This window comes from Oncorhynchus masou, chromosome 17, assembly GCF_036934945.1.
Source record: "Oncorhynchus masou masou isolate Uvic2021 chromosome 17, UVic_Omas_1.1, whole genome shotgun sequence".
Classification (NCBI taxonomy): domain Eukaryota; kingdom Metazoa; phylum Chordata; class Actinopteri; order Salmoniformes; family Salmonidae; genus Oncorhynchus; species Oncorhynchus masou.
In genome coordinates, this window is record NC_088228.1 from 33481751 (window position 1) to 33506341 (window position 24591).

At 41.8% G+C, this 24591-nt stretch overlaps 2 protein-coding genes across 2 annotated transcripts; both read right to left on the reverse strand.

The window, feature by feature from the left end:
* Nucleotides 1–2232: 2232 nt before the first annotated feature.
* LOC135558899 (zinc finger and SCAN domain-containing protein 2-like) lies at nt 2233–12847 on the reverse strand. Its single transcript, XM_064993108.1, has 4 exons — nt 12518–12847; nt 12316–12416; nt 9447–9561; nt 2233–6181 (listed from the first exon to the last, which is right to left on the reverse strand). The coding sequence occupies exons 1-4, from the start codon at nt 12723–12725 to the stop codon at nt 5049–5051; spliced, it is 1557 nt and encodes a 518-aa protein (XP_064849180.1). The 5' UTR covers nt 12726–12847; the 3' UTR covers nt 2233–5048.
* A 5365-nt stretch (nt 12848–18212) lies between these two features.
* LOC135558900 (zinc finger protein 436-like) lies at nt 18213–23791 on the reverse strand. Its single transcript, XM_064993109.1, has 4 exons — nt 23050–23791; nt 22833–22954; nt 20374–20488; nt 18213–20162 (listed from the first exon to the last, which is right to left on the reverse strand). The coding sequence occupies exons 1-4, from the start codon at nt 23261–23263 to the stop codon at nt 19099–19101; spliced, it is 1515 nt and encodes a 504-aa protein (XP_064849181.1). The 5' UTR covers nt 23264–23791; the 3' UTR covers nt 18213–19098.
* Between the last annotated feature and the right edge of the window lie 800 nt (nt 23792–24591).

The window sequence follows — 24591 nt, forward strand, 5'->3', positions numbered from 1 at the left end:
ACAACATTTACATAAGTATTCAAACCCTTTGTTTGTTCAGTACATTGATGAAGAACATTTGGCAGCGATTCAAGTCCAGGCTCTGGCTGGGCCGGGCCACTCAAGGACATTCAGAAACGTATCCCGAAGTCACTCGTTGTCTTTGCTGTGTGCTTATGGTCATTGTCCTGTTGGAAGGTGAATCTTAGACGCAGTCTGAGGTCCTGAGCAGGTTTTCATCAATGATCTCTCTGTACTTTGCACCTTTCATTTTTCCCTTGTTCCTGACCCAGTCTTTGCCACTGAAAAACATTCCCACAGCACGATGCTGTCACCACCATTCTTCACCGAAGGGATGGTGCCAGGAAAACTCTAATCGTTCTGTCATGTGCCTTTTACTGAGGAGTGGCTTCCGTCTGGCCACTCTACCATAAAGGCCTGATTGGTGGAGTGCTGCAGAGATGGTCATCCTTCTAGAAAGTTCTCCCATCTCCCCAGAGAAACTCTAGAGCTCTGCCAGAGTGACTATCGGGTTCTTTGTCACCTCCCTGGCCAAGGCCGTTCTCTGCCAATTGCTCAGTTTGGCCGGGCGGCCAGCTCTAGGAATAGTCTTGGTGGTTCCAAACTTCTTCCATTTAAGAATGATGGAGGCCACTGTGTTCTTAGGGACCTTCAATGCTAGGGCGGCAGGTAGCCTAGTGGGTAGAGCGTTGAACTAGTAACCGAAAGGTTGCAAGATCGAATCCCCGAGCTGACAAGGTAAAAATATATCGTTCTGTCCCTGAACAAGGCTGTTAACCCACTGTTAATCAGAGTGACAACAAAGAGACCAAAGATAATCCTGAAGGAACTGCAAAGTTCCACAGCAGAGATTGGAGTATCTGTCCATAGGACCACTTTAAGCTGTACACTCCACAGAGCTGGGCTTTTGGAAGAGAGGGCAGAAAAAAACAAGCAAACATGTTTGGTGTTCTCCAAAAGGCATGTGGGAGACTCACCAAACATATGAAGAAGGTACTCTGGTCAGATGATACTAAAATTGAGCTTTTTGGCCATCAAGGAAATGCTATGTCTGGCACAAACCCAACACCCAAAGAACACCATCCCCACAGTGAAGCATTGTGGTGGCAGCATCGTGAAAGGGTGATGTTTTTCCATCGGCAGGGACTGGGAAACTAGTCAGAATTGAAGGAATGATGGATGGTGCTAAATACAGGGAATTCTTGAGGGAAACCTGTTAAGTCTTCCAGAGATTTGAGACTGGGACGGAGGTTCACCTTCCAATGACACTAAGCATTCTGCTAAAGCAACACTTGTGTGGTTTAAGGGGAAACATTAAAATGTCTTGGAATGGCCTAGTCAAAGCCCAGACCTCAATCCAATTGAGAATCTAGGGTATGATTTTAAAGATTGCTGTACACCAGCAGAACCCATCCAACTTGAAGGAGCTGGACCAGTTTAGCTAAAAACTGGGCAAAAATCGCAGTGGCTAGATGTGCCAAATTTATAGAGACCGTACCCCAAGAGACTTGCAGCTGTAATTGCTGCAAAGGGTGGCTCGACAAAGTATTGACTTTGGGGGGTGAATAGTTGTTTTTTTCTTATTTCTTGTTTGTTTCACAGTAAAAAATATTTTGCATCTTCAAAGTGGTATGTATGTTTTGTAAATGAAATTATACAAACCCCCCACCAAAAAAAAAATCTATTTTAATTCCAGGTTGTAAGGCAACAAAATAGTAAAAATGCCAAGGGGGGTGAATACTTTCGTAGGCCTGAATCACTTACCATAAATTTATATGGATACATGATACATCCGTTTTTAATGTCTATGGATACAGCCAATGATAATGATGCGCAATTTCGCCTGGCATTGAAAATGCGCTCTCTCGTTGGGACACTGCTCAGAGGAGCTAGCCAACTACACAGCTAACACAATCACTTAAACTGAAGCTGTAAAGACGGCAAACTAGATGCATTTCGTTTGACCGGTTTTTCTATTGACATTTCTTTGTATATAATCCTTAAAAATGATGCAGAATGTCTGAGAAACCTATCGCCACGTTCAGAACATCTGGGGAAAAAACGAGTTTCAACTGGGATTTTTTTCCTTGTTGAACGGTCATCCAACTCGGAATTATAGGCATCTTCCTAGAGCTCTGACTTTCCGACATAAAGATCACCGAAGTCATGATTTGACCCAGTTGTCTTGAAAGCTCCATATCTCGTCCTGACACGTTAATCCTCAATGGGACATTGAGAGATATTTTTTTATTAAAACAATGTTGCAAAGGCCATAGAGATGGACAGCAAGGTTTATACAAATCTCCGCCATTGAAAACCAAACGCTAGTCTAAAAGAAAGAGGAGAAAAATGCTTTTTACAGTGAGGATCAAGTTTATAAATTGCTCGGTTGGGCAGATGAGACGGTGGATTGCAGTGAGTAGGAACAGTACATAGGTATTTCAAAATCATAGCCGTAGTGGGTGGTAATTTGTGGATTATACAATGGGTGTGTCTAATCCTGAATGCCGATTGGTTAAAACCGCATTCCAGCCAGTGTCTTTCCACAAATTACCCCCGGCTAAATCTATGACGTTAAAATACATATTTACTCTGTTCCATCTAACTGCGCAACCCAGTCGAAATCATGAATCAACATCCTTTTTAAGGATATATTTAAAGAACTATCAATAGATGACAAGCAAGGGATAACAATGTTCCCAGCCAGTATGGCAATGGAACATTTACAATGACTGGGTGAATATGTTGCTAACCCGTTGTATTAAAGTGATGCCAGAGAAGCCGGTGTTTGGAGGATATATTGGCACGATTTCAAACACCGGCTTCTTGGTCATTATCACCTAAATAGACACCAGCTGGAATGCGGTTTTAACCCATCAGCATCCAGGATTGGACCCGCTGTTTGTATAATTCTGTATATCTCCCCTATTATCCCTGCCTCTGTTTATTGGCAAATCAATGAACATTATTCAAACTACTAATCATATCAATCTACTTCTTATCTACAGTAGCTAATGATAACCAGTTTTACACAGTTCCAGTGTAGTGTCAGTTTAGACCAATTACACAGGAAAAGTGTAGTTGCCCAAATGTCAAATGTAAAGTTGTATGAACATATAGTACCAGTCAAAAGTGCAAGGTTTTTTAAAATATGTTTTACATTGTAGAATAATAGTGAAGACATGGAATCATGTAGCAACCAAAGAAAAGTGTTGAATCAAAATATACATTTTAGATTCTTCAAAGTAGCCACCCTTTGCTAAGATGACAGCTTTGCACATTCTCTCAACCAGCTTCTTGAAATAGTCACCTGAAATGCTTTTCAATTAACAGGTGTGCCTTGTTAAAGTTAATTTGTGGAACTTCTTTCCTTCTTAATGTGTTTGAGCCAATCAGTTCGTGTGACAAGGTATGGGTGGTATACAGAAGATAGCCCTATTTGGTAAAAGACCAAGTCTATTTCTCTTTGCTCAAATAAGCAAAGAGAAATGACAGTCCATCATTACTTTAAAGACATGAAGGTCAGTCAATACAGAAAATTAAGAACTTTGAAAGTTTCTTCAAGTGCAGTTGCAAAATCCATCAAGCGCTATGATCAAACAAGCTCTCATGAGGACCGCCACAGGAAAGGAAGACCCAGAGGTACCTCTGATGTAGAGGATAAGTTCATTAGAGTTACCAGCCTCAGAAATTGCAGCCCAAATAAATGCTTCACAGAGTTCAAGTAACAGACACATCTCAACATCAACTGTTCAGAGGAGACTGCGTGAGTCAGGCCTTCATGGTTGAATTGCTGAAAAGAAATCACTACTAAAGGACACCAATAAGAAGTCTTGGTTGGGCCAAGAAACAAGAGCAATGGACATTAGACCGGTGGAAATATGTATTTTGGTCTGATGAGTCCAAATTTTACATTTTTGTTCCAACCTCTGTGTCTTTGTGAGAGGCATAGTAGGTGAACAGATGATCTCCACGTGTGGTTCCTACCGTGAAGCATGGAGGAGGAGGTGAGATAGTGATGACACTGTCTGTGATTTATTTAGAATTCAAGGAACACTTAACCAGCATGGCTACCACAACATTCTGCGGTGATACACCATCCCATCTGGTTTGCGCTTAGTGGGGACTATCATTTGTTTTTCAACAGGACATTGACCCAAAACACACCTCCAGGCTGTGTAAGGGCTATTTTACCCAGAAGGAGAGTGATGGCGTGCTGCATCAGATGATCTGACCTCCACAATCACCCGACCTCAACCCAATTGAGATGGTTAGTGATGAGTTGGACCGCAGAGTGGAGGAAAAGCATCCAACAAGTGCTCTGCATGTGGGAACTCCTTCAAGACTGTTTTAAAAGCATTCCAGGTGAAGCTGGTTGAGAGAATGCCAAGCATGTGCAAAGCTGTCAAGGCAAAATATATTTGGATTCAACACTCTTTTTTTTTTGGTTACTACATGATTTCATGTGTTATTTCATAGTTTTGATGACTAGTATTCTTCAATGTAGTAAAAGTAAATAAAAACCCTTGAAATGAGCAGGTGTCCAAAATATTGACTGGAACTGTACATGTAAGACGTAAGCTTTTACACTGAAACATATGATTGCCTACTGAGTTGATATAATGTAAGATTTTAAGGCAGCAGAGTAACTTCAAACTATAACTCAGGAAATCAAGTTAAGGTATTAACCTGACTTGATATGAGACTGTCCCATGTGGCAAGAAATTACATCCCGGATAGACAAACACTAACAAGTCAACACATACAAAAATGGCTCCTATATACAGTGTGTTCTTTATCTAAAAGCGCAGATTGACCGTCTTTAAATATATTCCATATAACATGTTTATGATATATTTGAATGCTTTTTTTATGATTGATGTTCCCAGTAGTAAATCAATTGTTTGTTAAAATGAATGTGACGAGCAGTCAACAGTCAAACATGAAAACCAGTTCACATATCAGTTTGGAGGAAAAGCGTGTAAAAATGTCTAACTTCTTATCACATCACATAGAAAATGTTACCAAAAAAAAACTATACAATTGTTTTATTTGCTCCATTTCGTCTGAGACAACATTAAACTTGTGTGTGGATCCCCAGGGTATGCAGGTACCACATGTTGAGACACTGGACTCTCTCCTATGTGAGTTCTCTGATGTGACTTCATACTGGAGCGCTGGGTGAAGCATTTCCCACACTGTGTGCACTCGTAGGGCTTCTCCCCGCTGTGGACCACAGCATGTCTGATCAGGTTGCACTGCTTGGTGAAACTCCTGCCACACTGTTCGCAGGTGTACGGTTTCTCTCCGGTGTGACTCCGGAGGTGTACTTTGAGCTGGCTGAAACGCTGGAAGCTCTTCCCACAGAAGGTGCAGCTGAAACGCCTCTCAGTGGTGCCGCCCGACCTCCACTGAGTCCTCATTCTCTTCACCATGTTAAAACTACTGCGACTCAGGCTGAATCCAGAAAAGGTGGAGGTGGTGGCCATGTTTGACCCTGTCATGCACTCACTCATTCTCACTGTTGCTTCTGAAGCCCTGTGCTGATGCTGCCTTGGCTGTAGAGCTAAACTATTTCCATCATTATTTGAGTTCAGCATCTCACTGCTCTGTCCTTCTGGCATCTGTTGTCTAGTCTCATCAGCCAATGTCCTGACATGTCTTTTCATGTGTGCTGCTGCACTGAGCATGTCAGCATGTGGTTTCCCTATAGAAGAGGGAAGCAATGGCCATTCATCATCTGTCATAGTAGGAACAGATGGCAGCACACTATGAGATGGGAAAATTGATATATTGTGAGAGTACTCCTCTGTGGCATGAAATGAGAAATCTGGGTGGCCATCAGTGTGTCTGCCTGGATCCACAGAGGTCCACAGCTGCCCATCAGTCTCATCCATGACAAACTGGTCAAGTCCTGCCAGGGCCGTGGTCTGACCCAGCTCCGCCTTTTTCTCATCCTTCACCATCACCAGCTCTAGTGAGTCCTCGTCCTCGGCTGGCCGGTGCTGCTCTGTGCTAAACACCTCTAACGTGAGCCGGGATGTGCCTGGTTCCTCTGGACCATCAGAATTTGGGTAATGTTCCACTGAGTCTTCGGGAGATATGTTGGGTTGTGTGATGAAGTCCTCTTCACAGCGCCGATGCTCAAAGGATGGTGGTTTCCCAGGCTTGGAACCAGACTCTAAAGATTTGGGATAAACATAAAATAAACATTACAGAAGATCAGTAGCCCTTTCCACTCAGCCCCTATATGGGTTGAAAATGGCCTATTTTGTCATTGATAAGCAACTAAATTGGAATGCAGTGGCTGTAAAGTAACATGCTATACATGACGTCAGAGTTCAGATTCTCCACTTCACAGCGAGGTACGGTTTTTGACCAGGGGTTGGAACCGAAATTATTTTCCAATCTTTTCGTTCCGAACGGAACCATTCTTTTTTTCGTTCTGTATCACTATTGCAACCTGCAAAATAAATGTTCTGAACCGGTTCAAACTCCCAAAAAGTACCGGTTTATATCGTTCTTTTCCAAAACATCTTTTATATTAGCGCAACATTAAATTACTTCACCAATCAGAGCAGCTAGAGTCTCTTGCTATGGAGTCGGCAAACTATTGTTTACATCTGCAATGGACAGACAAGTGTAGGGCATGAGGGCACGAGATGCGACTGAAATTATGCAGGTAGGAAGAGCGCGCGAGAGGGTGGAGGAGGAGGCTTGGCTTGAAGCGCTGGGCCTAATTGGAGTAAACTAATGTACAATACTTAGGCTTCTACATACAAAGATGACCTAATGTAAAATGTTTGTTTGTTTTTAGTCCCATCCTTCAGCTACCCTCAACCCCTCCCATCTATCTCTGAAGATCATTTTTGACTTCTAATTGCCATATCTTTCAACTGTGCTGTGATGTTTCACAAGTTCTGAACCTTTGTTCTCATAGTTTCTACAGATTGTAAATTAAAAATATATATTTTTGCCATGAGTATTATTGTTTTTCAATTGACTACGACTTTTCAAATCACCTAGCAGTGCTATTTGCAGAGTTAGCCCCAGGTAAATGTTGCAATTTTTCAGCCATTCCTGAACCTGCTACCAAAAACAAGCTACATATGTGCAATACCAAAACAAGTGAGCTAATGAAAAATCCGCAGAGCTGCGACGGTCAAGGGGTCTGAATACTTTCTGAAGGCACTGTATGCATGTCAAAGGTTTGGACACATCTACTCATTCAAGGGTTTATTTATTTGTTACTATTTTCTACATTGTAGAATATTTTATATTTGAGATTCTTTAAAGTAGCCAATCTTTGCCTTGATGACAGCTTTGCACACTCTTGGCATTCTCTCAACCAGCTTCATGAGGTAGTCACCAGGAATGCATTTCAATGAACAGGTGTGCCTTGTTAGAAGTTGATTTGTTTAATATATTTTTCTTAATGTGTTTGAGCCAATCAGTTGTGTTTTGACAAGGTGGGGGTGGTATACAGAAGATGGCCCTATTTGGTAAAAGACCAAGTCCATATTATGACAAGAACGGCTCAAATAAGCAAAGAGATACGACAGTCCATCATTACTTTAAGACATGAAGGTCAGTCAATGCGGAAAACTAAGAACTGCAAGTTTCTTCAAGTGCAGAAACCATCAAGTGCTGTGATGAAACTAAGGCTCTCATGAGGACTGCCACAAGAAAGGAAGACCCAGAGTTACCTCTGCTGCAGAAGATAAGTTCATTTATTACCAGCCTCAGAAATTGGCAATTAACTGCACCTCAGATTGCAGCCCAAATAAATGCTTCAGAGTTCAAGTAACATACACATCAACTGTTCAGAGGAGACTGCGTGAATTAAGGACTTTATGGTCAAATTGCTGCAAAGAAAGCACTACTAAAGGACACCAATAAGAAGAAGAGACTTGCTTGAGCCAAGAAACACTAGCAATGGACATTAGACCGGTGGAAATCTGTCCTTTGGTCTGACGAGTCCAAAATGTAGATTTTTGGTTCCAACCGCCATGTCTTTGTGAGACGCAGAGTAGGTGAACGGATGTGTGGTTACCACCATGAAGCATGGAGGAGGAGGTGTGATGGTGCTTTTCTGGTGACACTGTCAGCAATCTATTTAGAATTCAAGGAGCACTTAACCAGCATGGCTACCGCAGCGAGATGCCATCCCATTTGGTTTGCCCTTAGCGGGACTATCATTTGTTTTTTAACAGGACAATGACCCAAAACACACCTGTAAGGGCTATTTGACCAAGAAGAAGAGGGATGGAGTGCTGCGTCAGATGACCTGGCCTCCACAATCACCTGACCTCAACCCAATTGAGTTGGTTTGGGATGAGTTGGATCGCAGAGTGAAGGAAAAGCGGCCAACAAGTGCTCAGAAATTGTGGGAATTCCTTCAAGACTGTTGGAAAAGCATTCCAGGTGACTACACCATGGTGGTTAAGAGAATGCCAAGAGTGTGCAAAGCTTTCATCAAGGCAAAGAGTTGCTACTTTGAAGAATCTGAAATATATTTTGATTTGTTTAACACTTTTCTGGGTACTATAGAACTCCATGTGTTATTTCATAGTTTTGATGTCTTCACTATGATTCTACATTGAAGAAAATAGTAAAAGTAAATTAGCCTGTTTGTTGTATTGTGAAGAACATTAGCCACGGAACACGCACTTGAATGCACTCATGACTCCATTCTATGCACACCAAAATTACAATCTGTTTGTCTGAAGAGCCTTTTGAAAGCCTAAAATTAAGATCGTATTATATAACTTAGCTAGACATTTTGGCAATAGAATAAGCTTTCAAATGATGTCACCTGACCCAGATTGTGATTTATAAACAAAACTACAAGTGTGCTTGCTTCAGTTCCTCGATGGCAAAGCCAGTAAACCTCAAAAAAGCACCTTATAGTTGAAGGCTCTTTCCTTGAGTCATTAAAGTGCATTGAAATGACTTAGGAACTATGCACAGTTTGGAGAGGTGTGGTCACTTAAGACCTCTCACTCAAACCCTTGTAATTATTTTGTCTTATCTTGTACCTTTTTGTTACTGAACGTATCCAGAGTATTTTCAGATTTCGTTATTGACAAATGCTGTGAAAAGTACAGTAAATGTAAAATGTCAACAGAGTAATCTTTGGATTCAGTCTTGAGTCAGGTGAACTGTTGGGTCCTCAACTTTGGTCTGATCATTTCACCATGATCTCCAAAGTGTTCTCTTTCAATTGCTACCATGGTCATGCATGCTTTTTTATAGTTTTACATTTGGCCCTATCCATATAGGCCATTTTCCATAAAGGCTGAGTGCAATTGCAAAACATGACTGTTTTAGAACTGACTGACTATGTGTACATAAAACACTCAACACCAATGTAGCAATTTGCAACATGCATACAACCACAGTCATCCATGGACAGACAGAGCAGTACCCCTTATGGTCGCACCCACCCTCTCCAGTGATCCTGAGCTCTTCCTGAGGGTCAGTCTTCCACACATCCTCTGCTGTCTCTTCATCTTTGATCAGTATGGGTTCAGTCTCTGCTCTCTGCTCCACATCTGTAGGCTGTAACATGGGACTGAGATTATCACTCTGGACACACCATATCTAACACTTTTCATTCTCATGAAATCACCCAAAAGCGGTAAGTTCTCCTGATATTCCAATAACCATAGGTCCTGTGCCCAAGAACGCCAAGGTAACCTGTCTAAATGACTATCGCCCTGTAGCACTCACATCTGTAGCCATGAAATGCTTTGAAAGGCTGGTCATGGGTCACATCAACACCATCTAAGACACCCTGGGCCGACTCCAATTAGCATACCGCCCCAACAGATCCCTAGATGATGCAATCTCTATTGTACTCCACACTGCGTTTTCCCCCTTGGACAAAAGGAAACCTATGCGAGAATGCTGTTCAATTAACTACAGCTCAGCGTTCAACATCAGTGCACTCCAAGCTCATCAGTAAGCTAAGGACCCTGGGACTGAACACCTCGTATCCCTTTTTCCCTTTGCAACTGGATCCTGGACTTCCTGACGGTCGCCCCAAGTGGTGAAGGTAGGCAACACCACATCCGCCACGCTGACCCTCAACAATGGGGCCCCTCAGGGGTGCGAGCTTAGTGTCCCCCCCCCTGTACTCTTTTCAGCCATAATTGCATGGCTGTGCACAACTCCAATATTAAGTTTGCCCGACGACACGGTGGTAGGCCTGACACCTTGACGAGAGCCTATAGGGACGAGGTCAGAAACCTGGCAGTGTGGTGCCAGGTTTACAATCTATCCCTCAAGGTCAGCAAGACAAAGGAGCTGATTGTGGACTACAGGAAATGAAGGGCTGAGCACTCCCCTACTCAGATCGATGGGGCTGAAGTGGAGCAGATCAAGAGCTTCAAGTTCCGCGATGCCCACATCACTAAGGATCTATCATGATCCAAACACACCAACAGTTGTGAAGAAGGCACGACAATGCCTCTTTCCCATCAAATCCTTTAAAAAAAAGAGCATCTTGACTGGCTGCATCACCACTTGGTATAGAAACGGCTTGGCAACGGGCTACAGAGGGTAGCGCATACGGCCCAGTAAATCACTGGGGCCGAGCTTCCTGCCATCCAGGACCTCTATACCAGGCAGTGTCAGAGGAAGGCCCTAAAAATTGTCTAAGACTCCAGCCACCCTAGTCATAGACTGTTCTCTCTGCTACCACACGGCAAGCGGTACCGGAGCACCAAGTCTAGGTCCAAGAGGCTTCAGATTAAACCCCCAAGCCATAATACTCCTGAACATCTCGTCAAATGGCTACCCAGACTATTTGCATGAACAGGAGGGCTTCTTAAACTAACAGGTCTGTGAGAGCTGGAATTCTTACTGGTTGGTAGGTGATCAAATACTTATGTCATGCAATAAAATGCAAATTATTTACCTAAAAATCATACAATGTGATTTTCTGGATTTTTGATTTAGATTCCATCTCTCACAGTTGAAGTGTACCTATGATAAAAATGACAGACCTCTACATGCTTTGTAAGTAGGAAAACATGCTAAATCGGCAGTGTATCAAATACTTGTTCTCTCCACTGTACATTTTGAAACCAAGACTGGGTTTCCGGATACTCCCATAAAGCTCAGCTCATTGGCTATCTAGCTAGCTTTGTTTGAACCCGATTGGTGCTTATTTGACAAATCACATTTGTATGTATTCTTCAGAGATCCTGAAGGTAACAAGACTTCACTATTTCATTAGGGGTGTAGTATATCCGATAGGACACCATATTTGGTCAGAGAGCGATGCCTTCATGACACACCGATGACGCGGGCTGCCATCACTTGAAGGACTAATCTTGCCCAGCGACAGCCCCGAAACCTGAAGGATCTGGAGAAGGTCTGTATGGAGGAGTGAGCCAAAATCCCTGCTGCAGTGTGTGCAAACCTGGTAAAGAACTACAGGAAACGTATGATCTCTGTAATTGCAAACACAGGTTTCTGTACCAAAAATTAAGTTCTGCTTTTTTGATGTATCAATTACTCATGTCATGCAATAAAATGCAAATTAATTACTTAAAAATCATACAATGTGATTTTCTGGATTTTTGTTTTAGATTCCATCTCTCACAGTTGAAGTGTACCTATGATACAAATTACAGACCTCTACATGCTTTGTAAGTCGGAACACTGCCGATTTTGCAGGTTTATCAAAGACTTGTTCTCCCCACTGTAGGGGCCAATCTTTTGCGACAGCATGCCTTTTCCTTTTGGACACAACATATAAGAATATTCAGAGTTATGAAAACGGGTTGTTTTGCAAATGTTGAACTTATAATACAGCTACTAATACTTGGAAAGCTAAATCAATGTCCAGGTATACAGATTTGACGATATTCTTGCAGAAAAATGGAATATGAATGCAAATGTCTCATTCATGATTTGGCCAAATGTACCTGGTGACTTGACACTAAAAGTCTTGTTGTTCACTCATTCTTCAAGTTATCCTTACTGCTGCTCTTTAATTACTTGTTACTTTTATCTGTATTTTTTTTTTAACTGCACAGTTGGTTAGGGGCTCCTAAGTAAGCCTTTCACTGTAAGGTCAACTACACCTGTTGTATTTGGCGCTAGTGACTAATAACATTTGATTCATTGTTACTATAATTTTACATTGTTACTCATTTATTACATGTAAAAAAATAAAGTATTTCTATATTTTCCTTCATTTCTGTGTTAGTCCACGCCTAATTACAATGCATGTCGAATAAAATTAGATTTTAAGAATTCTGATCTGAGAAGCCAGGTCTAATTGTGAAAGGTGATGTATCACACCTGGGGTTGAGAGTCCTCTTCAACAGCAATCTCTTCGTCGCTCCACTGTGAGCTATTCCTCTGTTTGTTCAAAACAATCTTGACTGGATATGAAGATCTCTCTGATGCCATGGGGTAAAAACAAACTTCAATTCGATCAAATATTAGGGCTAGTTACACATTTGGATTTTGCATATGCAATCAATTTACATTAACACATTACCTTTTCTCCTGACTCTTGTCTTCTTCAGCTCGCCCTCCATCATTTGACACTTCCTTTTCAGTACATCAATATCTCGCTGGCTTTGGGTCACTTCCAAACGTATAACTGCACAGCTATCATCAACCCGTTTGTTTATTTCTGCTACAGCTGCTTTAGCTAATACCTCCATAATGGATACCAACTGCGCCTGAAAATTGCAGCTGGCCATCTTGTCAGATTTGTATTCTCTGTGTGAAGTAAAAAGTCTACAATCTCCCAACTAATGTGCAAGAAACAATCCTTAGGTATTGATAAATGGCAACAATTTTCAAGTGGGAGATGCGTGCGCAACTGCAGTCGCACTTCCGTTCAACTCGTGACGCAATTATTTATTACCGTAGAGACAGAATGCAACAGCCCTTCAAGATTGGTAAAAATAGTATGTCGTCGTCATGTAGCAATATCTATTGGCAAAAAAAAACGTTGTTTAACGTATTCTGGCTCACATGGTTATGAATGCATAAAAGGCATGAAGCAACTTTAGTAAAACGTCAATTAAACCATTCTTAAAAACTCATGGTTTATATATGATCAAATGTTGTCATTAATATTGTCATCTCCATTCTCATCAACACAACCAAATAAACCATTCTTTCATGTGGTATAGTATTTATTGAAGGATATATCACTTGCTTGACATGGGGAACAAAGATGATAAACTAGTTTCATGTAAACTTTAAAAAAATGTCATGTCATTTCATTATATATATATATATATATATATATATGTATGTATGTATGTATGTATGTATGTGTGTGTGTGTGTGTGTGTGTGTGTGTGTGTGTGTGTGTGTGTGTGTGTGTGTGTGTGTGTGTGTGTGTGTGTGTGTGTGTCTAGTAACTTGCATACTAGGCTACATGCATTATACCTGATTTACATTGAGGTTCTTCGCTTAGGGTTTTTAATGCACATACATAGACCAGTGGAGGCTGGTGGGAGGAGCTATAGGAGGACAGCTCATTGTAATGGCTGGAATGCAATACATGGAACTGAGTCAAACATGTGGTTTCCATATGTTTGATACCATTCCATTTATTCATCCAGCCATTACAATGAGCCAGTCCTCCTATATCCACTGACAAGGCTACATAAGTAGAGGTCTTATATATAAAGTGTATCCATATCAGATAGTGTGCAGAAGATATTGAGTAGTGTTGACTGAGCTACATGAGAGAATATACATGAACATACAGTAGTACTAATATACTGTATCTGTGGGAGAGTACGTTAATTATGATTGCATGGATGTGTATACAATGACTGTGTAAATTGAGCCGGTTATTCTTACCAGGAGAGGAAGTAGAGCTGGCTCAGTTCATCGCCACACACCAGTTCACTGGAGCAGTGCAGGTTGACCTTCAAGACTAGAACAGGACCCACACATGCAAACACACCCACCTGTAGAGAGATCGAGAGATTGCGTGTAAGCATAAATACATACACAAACAATGCATTGCGGTGACTATTATTGATCAAATCATTTAAATGTGTGGAAACTGAAGAGTTAGAATTACATGCACCCGTTTCTTGGTGTTTGTCCCACATTTTGACAGTTCTGTCATGGGACACTGAGATGACCGTGCTGGTTGGTGAGTCGCAGTACACTGATCCTGTCACTGTGTGCCTAGAGAATATCCATCAAAACCATCACCGTTGGAAAAAAGACACCCAAAAGGGAGACATCTTACAGGTTTCCTGCTGCTCTAGGAGTTGACATTTGGTGGCTGGTCGAACCACATTTTCCCCTTGGAATCTCCCACACCGCTAACTCTAGACACAGGACACAGAATAACAGTCCAGTTAATCAATTATTCATATAACAACTTGTTATGTGAGTGTCATTGTACTGCAGTGCAGCTACTGTACTTCTCTCCATAGTCACTGCAGTTATCCAGCCACCTCTTCCACCACTGGACGGGTCCATTTCTGTGTTGCGCTCTGTTGTTTGTATGAAAATGTTTTGTAGCCTTCAACAGAAGTAAATAAACTTAATTTGCCAAAATTAGGTAATGTTATTATTTTTACCTCATTCATACTAGACCCGAATCAAACAATGAAATCAGCGGCCAAAATCAATGTTATTGATTTGTCAGTTTCCCTATCTAATTCCCTTCTTTTTACACTGACACAGTAATAAACAGCTCTGTAGGCTTCACTGTCATGGTGGAACGTCAGTACACAACATTATAATCGTCATGTCTTAGCAGGATCAGATGGTGACCAGTGTCCCAGCAGGGTCAGACAGCCAGGGAAGGCAAGTCTACGGAGCTCAGGTAAATTTAGCAGTTTATTAACAATATCAGTGAATGATACAAAGTTCCAACTTGAGTTGATGGGTAGACCTACAGTAGCTACAGGATGGCGGCTTAAAGCTATAGTCTGGGATCTGTGAATAATGGTAATTTCAATTATTAAACCATTGATTCTATTCTTGGATAAGATAAGGTATAAATGTACACCAATGTATTTATTTGTCATGCCTCATCTTAGGAGGATCAGATGGTGACAGGTCTCAGCAGGGTCAGGCAGCCAAGAAAGACCAGTCTGTGGTGGAGGTGAATTTTTGCAGATACAACACTTTATTATCTCTGTGCAGCAAACACTGGACAAGCCAGACGCTTCAAAGATTGAGACTATTTTAAAGCAGTGTGACAAACCTGCAAAGTTGATTTCCAAACTGTACCAAGGGTTGATTGAAGCTTTTCCAGATAACACGAGGCACGTAAAACAAAGATGTGAGGAAGACCTGGTAGAAGCTATTGATGATGATGAATGGATACAGATGTGTTTGAATGCCCAGTCATGTTAATTTAATCTCAGGCATAAATTACTGCAGTTTAAGGGAGAAATGAGGATACCTAGTCAGTTGTACAACTGAATGCCTTCAACTGAAATGTGTCTTCCGCATTTAACCCAACCCCTCTAATCGACATCCACGTCTTTGGCTCCCAGGGAACAGGGGGTTAACTGCCTTGCTCAGTGGCAGAATTACACATTTTTACTTTGTCAGTTCGGGGATTCGATCCAGCAACCTTTCGGTTAGACCATCCATTGTACATACTATATGCCAGTGTAACTGAATAACATGCTATTCCTCTGCTGGAGTTGTAAAACACAAAAGGGGACCGATTTGCATATGTTATGGTCTTGTGAAAACTGGCTGAATTTCGGCAGTATGTCTTTTATCTCAGCATGTCTACAGATTCTCCCTTCTCCTTGTTTTTGCTTGCTTCTAAATGTTGATACTGGAGACTGTTACTGAACAAAACTGTGTCACCAAGCATCTAAATGCATTGCCATTAATTGGAAGGTTGGCTATCCTCCCACAATGTCACAATGGATGGCAGAAATCCCAAATGATGTATCACTAGATTTGATTTATTACCAGATTAAGGGTACACTGGGCAACTTTCATAAGCTCTGGATGCCTGATATGGAATAAAGTATAACAAAAGGAGTCTGAAAACATGCCAACATCAGGAGAGTTACCTATTTAGGCAATCCCTAGCTGCTTGGCTGCGCAGTCGTGGCCCTAGGGGTCTGCCATCCTGAGGGGTTGTCACTCTGGGCTTAGCGTAATGAACGTTTCCCTAAGATCCTAAAACTGAGTGAGGTGTGTTGGGGCGCGGCAGGGCGGTGGTCCCTTAAGGGCAGGACGGGGTGACCTAGCTATATTGTGTGCAAGTAAAAATAACTATACAATAGTATTAGGCCTATGAAATAAATTATATGGAGGATGTGCTGTTTCTGTGTTAATGTATATGTAGGTGCATGTGTTTTCTTGTTTTTTTTCAAAAACCTTTCCCTTGGGAATAAATAAATTAAAAAGTGGGGGAAAGATTGTGTTGGGAGAGAGTTGAGGTATGGACTAGACTGATGGGGGTCGGCGTGCAGGCGGCTCGGGCTGGCTGGGCGGACTGGCTGACATTTGATATAGAGTATGTCTTAATAAAGACAATCAAAAGTCTTTGTACTTGAGTTAAAGGTGCACCACAATATTGATTATTGAATTAGCGCCATCTTATCAATCACTTAAACACATTTAGCAATGATCTCTTACCTTGCTTGATGACTGGGGGCATGCTTACATTTTGTTGTTCTAAATAGAGACGGCCACTTACAAAACCAAAGTTGCGCCCCCTGCGAATGGTGTATGGCAGCCGACGACCTTGCAAAGTTCCACTTCATTCAGCAAAAAAACAAGAAACTGCGGTTAAGGAATGAAAACGCTAGATAATTTAAAATTGGAAAAAAATTCCGGTCTGATTAATCCGGGTTCCTGCTGTTTCACGCTGATGGGAGGTCTAGAGTATGGGGGGAAAAAACACTTGGGTACATGCATCCATCATGCTGCGTTTCAACATTGCAGGTTGGTGGTGTGAGGTGTGTTTTCATGGCACACATTAGGCCCATTGATACAAGTGGAGCAATGTTCGAATGCCACAGGATACCTGAAAATCATTGCCAATCAGGTGTATCCCTTCAAGGCAGCAGTGTATCCATCTGAGAATGCATTTTTCAGCAGGATAATGCCCCATGCCATAAGGCTGGAATTGTTCAGGAATGGTTCCACAAACATGACAGTGAATTCAGCTTACTGCAGTAGCCTGCCCAGCAACAATATCTCAATCCAATTGAGCATCTGTGGGAGGAGATGGAACAAGCTACTTGGAGAAGAGATCCACTACCAGCCAACTTGACACAACTGTGGGAAGCATTGGAGTCAACATGGGCAAGCATCCTTGTGGAATGCTTTTAACACCTTGTAGTGTCCATGCCCCAGAAAACTGAGGCTGTTTGGAGAAAAAGGCGGTGCAACTCAATATTAGGAAGGTGTTCTTAATGTTTTGTACAATCATTGTATTTTCTGTAGGAATTGGTCAATGGTAACGTGATCATGAGCATTTCAAATACAATTAAAATGTGCTGTTAATATTCTACACTTATTTTCTTCAATTGCAATTTGTGGTTTATTGATTCACTCCGTGAAGTGCTTCGCTTTACTGTGCTATAATGAGTTGTGTTTTGAGCCATTCTGCAGGGTCATTCTGTCTTGTGTTGTGTTTGTGGCCCTCTGTAAATACATTTTTAAAAACGGACAAATCATCTTCTCAATATGCATACACCAACACAACACTTAATGTGATCACTTCAAATCAAACTGTGCAGTGCTCACAAACTACAGCAAACATTACGCTCTTCACTTCCCCCTATCTTTTTTTCACAAAATAAACAGGCCACACCCTTCACCCCAACACTCCCAGTCTCCCTCTGTGCCATGTCTGGGGACACTTCAAATTCAATCACACCTAGTCTTCCTATGTTGATGGACACACTGCCATCCCAAACCCTGGCTCTGGCAGTTCTCTGTGATCGATAGATGCCCTCTCCTCCCTGCCTCTCCTGGCCATTATGGCCCTACCACTGCAGCGGAATTCAATTTAACTGTGCATTGTGACTGCAGGCCTGTCGTAGAACATGAAACCTCTGCGCCTGACCCCACCTCTCCATCCCCCTGACCAATACTATCCCACCCCTACCTAACACACTGTCACTATTATTCCTTTTGAGTTTCGGGTTTACTTAGAGATATAAACAAGAATAAGAAAAAGTAAGAAAGAGTCACAATTGTTCCTACCTTCACTCTGCACCGGCATAACCAGGCATCAGCAAGTGATGACACAAGAAATCACTAAACTTCCCGTGTTGGCGTCCTGAGTCACTCCTTTTCTCTCTGTATATCTACTGTTATCTCTGCCTCTGTTGACTGGCAAATCAATGAACCAGTAAATCTTTCAAACTAGATATTTATTTTTCTTATCGATTTAGCCATCTACGGAATATAATGATCTTTGATTCAGATGACCAGTTTTCTACAGTGCCAGTGTCAGTTTAGACAACGTACAGTAAAAGTGTCATTTTCAGATGTCAAATGTAAAGTTGTATGAACATACATGTAAGATGTAAGCTATTACACTGACACACATATTTGATTGCCTAGTTGAGTTAAAATAATGTAACAGTTTAAGGCTGCAGAGTAACTTCAAAATAAGTTATTAACCTGATTTGATATGATACTGTCCTTTGTGGCAAGAAGTGACATCCCAAATAGACAAGCACTAACTAGACAACACATACTAAATGGTTCCTATATACACAGTGTATAAAACATTAAACATAACTGCTCTTTCCATTACATAGACTGACCCGTTGAAAGCTTATGATACATTATTAATGTCAGTTGTTTAATCCACTTCAGTCAGTGTAAATGTGGGGGTTGGGTGCAACAACATTTTAGGAAGGGGGGTACAACTCAATTCTATGAAGGTGTTATTCACTTTTTCTAAAAGTGCAGATAGGTTTTCATTATATATATTTTTTACCAGTTGTAAATATATAGGCTGGTAGAATTTGTGAGGAGCCATCAACAGTCAAACATGAAAGACATTTCACAAATCAGAAAAGTATGTAAAAATGTCTCATAATACCTTTTGTACCACATTTTCACAGACAGTCGTACAGAAAAACTATGCAATTATGTTTATTTGTTCCATCTGGTCTGAGACAACATTAAACTTGTGTGTGGATCCCCAGGGTATGGGGGTACCACATGTTGAGACACTGGACTCTCTCCTATGTGAGTTCTCTGATGTGACTTCATACTGGAGCGCTGGGTGAAGCATTTCCCACACTGTGTGCACTCGTAGGGCTTCTCCCCGCTGTGGACCACAGCATGTCTGATCAGGTTGTACTGCTTGGTGAAATTCCTGCCACACTGTTCGCAGGTGTACGGTTTCTCTCCTGTGGTGCTGCCCGACCTCCACTGAGTCCTCATTCTCTTCACCATGTTAAAACTACTGCGACTCAGGCTGTATCCAGAGAAGGTGGAGGTGGTGGCCATGTTTGACCCTGTCATGCACTCACTCATTCTCACTGTTGCTTCTGAAGCCCTGTGCTGATGCTGCCTTGGCTGTAGAGCTAAACTATTTCCGTCATTATTAGAGTTCAGCATCTCACTGCACTGTCCTTCTGGCATCTGTTGTCTAGTCTCATCAGCCAATGTCCTGACATGTTTTTTCATGTGTGCTGCTGCACTGAACATGTTAGCATGTGGTTTCCCTTGAGAAGAGTGAACCGATGGCCCTACACCATCTGTCATAGTAGGAAGGGATGGCAGCCCACTTTGAGATGGAAAAATTGATATATTCTGAGAGTACTCCTCTGTGGAATGAAAGGAGAAATCTGGGTGGCCATCAGTGTGTCTGCCTGGATCCACAGAGGTCCACAGCTGCCCATCAGTCTCATCCATGACAAACTGGTCAGGTCCTGCCAGGGCCGTGGTCTGATCCAGCTCCTCCTCTTTCTCATCCTTCACCATCACCAGCTCTTGTGAGTCTTCATCCTCGGCTGGCCGGTGCTGCTCTGTGCTGAACACCTTTGATTTCTCTACAGACGTACACCGTGGTGTGCCTGGTTCCTCTGGACCATCAGAATTGGGGTAATGTTCCACTGACTCTTCAGGAGATATGTTGGGTTGTGTGATGAAGTCCTCATGAAATTGCCGTTGCTCAAAGGATGATGGTTGCCCAGACTTGGAACCAAACTCTAAAGATTTGGGATAAACATAAAAGAAACATTACAAAAGATCCTTAACAGTTGCAAAACATGACTGATTTCAAATTGACTGTGTGTACGTGCACTCTATATGCCAACCCAGAACAAAAAACACCAACTAGCAATTTGCAATGTGCATTCCACTACACCCACACAGTCTTCCATAGACAGACAGAGCAGTATCACTTATGGTCACACCCACCCTCTCCAGTGATCCTGAGCTCTTCCTGAGGGTCAGTCTTCCACACATCCTCTGCTGTCTCTTCATCTTTGATCAGTATGGGTTCAGTCTCTGCTCTCTGCTCCACATCTGTAGGCTGTAACAGGGGACTGTGATTATTACTCTGGACTAGATGTCGACCGATTATGATTTTTTTTTTCAACGCCGATACCGATACCGATTATTGGAGAACCAAAAAAGGCAGATACCGATAATGACAATTACAACAATACTGAATGAACACTTATTTTAACTTAATATAATTCATCAATAAAATCAATTTCGCCTCAAATAAATAATGAATCATGTTCAATTTGGTTTAAATAATGCAAAAACAAAGTGTTGGAGAAGAAATTAAAAGTGCAATATGTGCCAAGCTAATGTTTAAGTTCCTTGCTCAGAACATGAAAATATATGAAAGCTGGTGGTTCCTTTTAACATGAGTCTTCAATATTCCCAGGTAAGAAGTTTTAGGTTGTAGTTATTATAGGAATTATAGGACTATTTCTCTCTATAACATTTATATTTAATTAAACTTTGACTATTGGATGTTCTTATAGGCACTTTAGTATTGCCAGTGTAACATTATAGCTTCCGTCCCTCTCCTCGCTCCTCCCTGGGCTCGAACCAGGAACACAACGACAACAGCCACCCTCGAAGCAGCGTTACCCATGCAGAGCAAGGGGAACAACCACTCCAAGTCTCAGAGCGAGAGACGTTTGAAACGCTATTAGTGCGCACCCCGTTAACTAGCTAGCCATTTCACATCAAGCCTAATCTCGGGAGTTGATAGGCTTAAAGTCATAAACAGCGCAATGCTTGATGCACAACAAAGATCTGCTGGCAAAACGCACGAAAGTGCTGTTCGAATGAATGCTTACGAGCCTACCGCTCAGTCAGACTGCTCTATCTAATCATAGACTTAGCTATAACATAATAACACACAGAAATACGAGCCTCAAGAACGATTCAGCCCATAACTGGCGCGAACTAGGGACCGACCTCTGCCTCACTTCTCACCTCACTACACATCTGTCCTCCCTCTTAGACGATCGCGCCACCTCAAAAGCGAGCTAATGAGGCGACGAAAGCGGGACACTTCAGGCTGAGGAATATGTTTCACACATCCCCCATGTGCTATATGAGCGTGATCAACACATTTTTCCCGTGACAGATTTAGCCTAATTTCAGCTGTGTCATGACTTTTCAGGCTACAAAAAAAGTTACATTTGTCAGCAGGACGCATCAATTAATGTAGGCCCAATCAATGGCAATCAAGTAATGAGTTGAATCAAAACATGTTTTACACCCTAGTTCATGAGTTGTCCATAATTTGTGCTTGGAGTCTTCACAGATCTTGTGACATAAAACACTACATTTCCTTCCTTACATTAATGACAGTGTTATTTGTAATTATTAAGCATTTAGGCTAACAATTGAAAAAGAATTTTGAACTTAAACCCTGTAGCTATCATGGATCTTGGAGATCTGGGAAAATGCACTGTAAGTGTAACTATGCCAATGTAACATTTCATTATGTTTCACCATGAAAACAGTTCCCAATGGGGACACAAATACAAAATAATGTAGGCCTATGCCATTGGAAAATGTAACGCTTCTAACCCAACGTTAACCTCTTCTAACCAAAAGAGTCACCTTATAGGCCTACTGTCATTAACGTATTGATTACTTTTTGGGATGGATTGGATGTACATTGGGGTGGAGCTGTAGGCCAGTTGTCTAGTGCTATAGTCGACCATCATCAGCTGATCCAGGAAAGAAAACAAATATTGATAGAAAATAAAGCTATATAAATGGTCTACTACTTTGGGCCATGGATGGCACGGAGAACACCCACGCACACCTGAAAAACAAATCAATGCGCGCTCTAAATAGCTGACTATCAAAAGCAAACCATGACAAATCAACAGATAAATCTAAAGCATTGGAATAAAGGCTATCTATCAAGGACACATGGCAAGCAAAAGGCGAAAAATGAGTAAGTACAAAGGAAAATCTATACATAAATGAGCTCATATTTACCACTGTGAAACATCTTTACCACTACATTTTAAACAAATAGGAGAATGGTTAAATTAGCATTATTTAGAGACCCTCACAAAGTTTGACTTCTGTTGCATTTATGGGAGCCAACATCTTATTCAGGGGAGCTGAGCACTCCCTGGCTCCCCCCTAATTCGCACCTTGGTAGTTACCCTGGTTTATAAAAGTGGATCTCAACTCTGCCGATGGACCATACTTTTGTGGCAGTCGATTGGTTCGCAGGGATTCTGGCCAGAAGGTGGAAGGTTCTAGCTTATACTCCCTGCCTGTTTCATTACAATACTAATGAATCACACAAACACTTTAATTACTCCAATAACAGAATTGATCCAAGAGGTCATCAAGTCTTTGTAATTGTAAAAGGTGATGCATCACACCTGGGGTTGAGAGTCCTCTCCAACAGCCATCTCTTCGTCTCTCCACTGTGAGCTATTCCTCTGCTTGTTCAAAACAATCTTGACTGGATATGAAGATTTCTCAGATGCCATTGGGTAAAAAGCTGGAAAATAATTGTATTCAGTCAAATATTAGGGCTATTCACACATTTGGGCTTTGAATGTGCAATCAATTTATCATGAATAACACATCTACTACCTTTTCTCCTGACTCGTCCTCGCGTCTTCTTCAGCTCGCCCTCCATCATTTGACACTTCCTTTTCAGTCCATCAATATCTCGCTGGCTTTGGGTAATTTCCAAACGTATAACTGCACAGCTATCATCAACCCGTTTGTTTATTTCTGCTACAGCTGCTTTAGCTAATACCTCCATAATGGATACCAACTGCGCCTGAAAATTGCCGTTTGCCATCTCGTCCAGCTCAAATTACAGATTTGTATTCTCTGTGTGAAGTAAAACATGCAATAAACAATCCGTAGATTATGATAAATGGCAACGTTTCAAGTGAGAGATGCGTGCGCAATTGCAATCCTACTTCCGTTCAACTCGTGACGTAGGTATCTATTACCGTAAATATGAGAACGCAACAGCCCTACAACATTTGGTAGAATTAGCACCTTCCAGGCAAATACCAGTGTCTATTTTCCAGGATCTATTGTAGTCTGCCTGTAGTGTAACCATATTTATTGACAAAAAAACTAGTTTTACGATCTGACTAAGAATATATGGACAACTACAAATACCTAGGCGTCTGGTAAGACTGCAAACTCTCCTTCCAGACTCACATTATGAATCTCCAATCCAAAATTTAATCTCGAATCGGCTTCCTATTTCGCAACAAAGCATCCTTCACTCATGCTGCCAGATAAAAATAATTTGAGTGTGTGGAAACTGAGGAGTTAGAATTTCATGCACCTGTTTCTTGATGTTTGTGTCCCAACTTTTGACAGTTTTCTCCTGGGACGCCAAGATGATCGTGCTGTTGGCGAATCACAGTACACCAATCCTGTCATTGTGTGCCTAGGGAATATCCATCAAAATCACCATCATCAGGCCTCCCGAGTGGTGCAGTGGTCTAAGACACTGCAAGTAGAGATACTGGGGTGCACTCGACTGGTCCATCACCACCCTGGATGGTTCCGACCTAGAATATGTGGACATCTATAAGTACCTAGGTGTCTTGCTAGACTGTAAACTCTCCTTCCAGATTCATATCAAACATCTCCAATCTAAAATCAAATCTAGAGTCGGCTTTCTATTCCGCAACAAAGCCTCCTTCACTCACGCCACCAAACTTACCCTAGTAAAACTAACTATCCTACAGATCCTCGACTTTGGCGATGTCATCTACAAAATAGCTTCCAATACTCTACTCAGCAAACTTGATGCAGTTTATCACAGTGCCATCAGTTTTGTTACTAAAGCACCTTATACCACCCACCACTGCGACCTGTATGCTCTAGTCGGCTGGCCCTCGCTACATATTCGTCACCAGACCCACTGGCTCCAGGTCAACTAAAAGCCCATGCTAGGTAAAGCTCCACCTTATCTCAGTTCACTGGTCACGATGGCAACACCCACCCGTAGCACGCGCTCCAGCAGGTGTATCTCACTGATCATCCCAAAAGCCAACATCTCATTTGGCCGCCTTTCGTTCCAGTTCTCTGCTGCCTGTGACTGGATCGAATTGCAAAAATCGCTGAAGTTGGAGACTTTTATCTCCCTCACCAACTTCAAAC